Raw genomic sequence first — 1,794 nt, 5'->3', positions numbered from 1 at the left:
GTTACCCATAATTACCCGGTTCATACCCGTCTGTTTGCCAGGTCTAGCAATGAGAGATATCCCCAAGCAAACACCCATATAGAGTGGTTTTCACATTAATTGATTTTAATAAACTTAATGCTAATATTTGAGTCTATATATATCTATCATCTTTTTAATTTGTTCTCATTCTTCAAATTACTCTCAAGAGTCAAGAGCGCACTTCTACATGGGTTCTTTCATGTTACTGTCCATGTTGTCCTCCATTTCTCTCTTTTTTCTCATTTCTTTGCCCTCTGTCATTCTTTCTGACGAATTGCTGCTTCTTCCTTCAAACACATCAGCCCCTGAGGCCCTGGCTTTTGATCCTGCCGGCGCAGGCCCTTACACTGGTATCACCGATGGCCGAATTCTCAAGTACATCAATCCCCATGTCGGTTTTGTAGATTTTGCCATTTCTAGTCCCAATAGGTAAACAACAAACCTTAATATTTCCAGAAGAAAACGACCAAATATATATTCATTGTAAAATAATTGATATTTCTCATATTTGTTTGTTTTGCCCAGGCCGAAGCTGCTCTGTGATGGATCAAATGGCACTTACGGGCCGGCTTGCGGCCGTCCATTGGGTTTGGAGTTTAACCTTAAAACGGGTATTCTTTACGTTACTGACGGTTATTTCGGCCTTGTATCGGTTGGTCCCAGCGGCGGTGTTGCCACACAAGTTGCCACATCTGCGGAAAATGTTCCATTCCTATATCTCAACGCTTTGAACATTGATCAAGATACCGGAATCGTTTATTTCGTTGAAACCAGCAACAAATATCCGCGAGAGTACTTCTTTTTTCCTTTCATTTCCTGATTTGCGCACTTTTCTTTATATTTTTTATAATCTAGAAATCCCCGGACTTGTAAAAACTGGAGCTCCCAATAAGTGCTGCCATGGCTGCGAAGCATATAAATATGATTTTATTAACCATTCATGTGCCCATGTGGGGGTTCCAACACAAAACTTTTTGCCCTTGTTTCAACGCTAACAAAAGTTTAATGTCAATTTTTACAGCAAATTTAATCAGGGTGTTCTCAACAAAGACACAACAGGAAGATTAATGAAATACGATCCTGAAACCAAAGAGGTGACAGTGTTGCAAAGGGAACTTGGAATGCCCAATGGAGTGGCTGTGAGCAAAGATGGAAGCTTTGTGCTTTATGCAGAAGCAAGTTTTGGAAGAGCACAAAAGTTTTGGCTCACCGGCCCAAAAGCTAACACTTCAGAAATTTTTGCGACGTTCCAAGGGCGAGGGGATAACATCAAGAGGAACACAAAAGGGGAGTTCTGGATACCCGATAATTCAAATACCACATCTTTGGGAAAGAGGTTTAGTGAAGATGGCAAGCTTTTGCAGACATTAACTTTGAGTGAAGATCCGGCTATACGTTATAGTGAAGTTCAAGAGTTTAAAGAGAAAATATATCTGGGATCGGTAGGGTTAAATGTTAACTATGTTAAAGTTCTTGCTGGACAAGCCCTTTTTTATTCCCAAATAAGTAATTTGTAGTTGAGCATCGATCCTTAGATTGTTGTTCACAAGAATAAAAAAAACAAAAAAAAAACTGAGTAGTTTGATTCTCAATTAAGTGATTTGTTTTAGCTTCTTGTTTTAATAAATAAATAAAATGAAAGTCCCTTCATTAAATTCAAGTGCTTTTCATTTTAGTTAACGTTTGAGTTTAGAATTTTATTATGTAATATGTGCTAATTGAAAAATTAGGCCGGCATTGATGAATTGCTTTAGACTTTTAGGAAAATGCTTC

General features: G+C 38.2%; 1 protein-coding gene across 1 annotated transcript; it reads left to right on the top strand.

Moving 5' to 3' along the window:
• The first annotated feature begins 208 nt into the window (after window positions 1–208).
• Window positions 209–1,538, top strand: LOC116115265 (protein STRICTOSIDINE SYNTHASE-LIKE 11-like). The gene is made up of 3 exons (XM_031401419.1): window positions 209–450; window positions 547–813; window positions 1,043–1,538. The coding sequence occupies exons 1-3, from the start codon at window positions 209–211 to the stop codon at window positions 1,536–1,538; spliced, it is 1,005 nt and encodes a 334-aa protein (XP_031257279.1).
• The last annotated feature ends 256 nt before the right edge of the window (window positions 1,539–1,794 follow it).

The sequence above is a fragment of the Pistacia vera genome, unplaced genomic scaffold (genome assembly GCF_008641045.1).
Source record: "Pistacia vera cultivar Batoury unplaced genomic scaffold, PisVer_v2 Contig735, whole genome shotgun sequence".
In the NCBI taxonomy this organism is placed as follows: domain Eukaryota; kingdom Viridiplantae; phylum Streptophyta; class Magnoliopsida; order Sapindales; family Anacardiaceae; genus Pistacia; species Pistacia vera.
This window is presented reverse-complemented; position numbering and strand designations above follow the sequence as displayed.

Coding starts and splice junctions, on each gene's coding strand:
- LOC116115265 (XM_031401419.1), top strand. CDS start 209: ATGGGTTCTTTCATGTTACTGTCCATGTTGTCCTCCATTTCTCTCTTT. Junction 451..546: donor GCCATTTCTAGTCCCAATAG/GTAAACAACAAA, acceptor TGTTTTGCCCAG/GCCGAAGCTGCTCTGTGATG. Junction 814..1,042: donor AGCAACAAATATCCGCGAGA/GTACTTCTTTTT, acceptor CAATTTTTACAG/CAAATTTAATCAGGGTGTTC.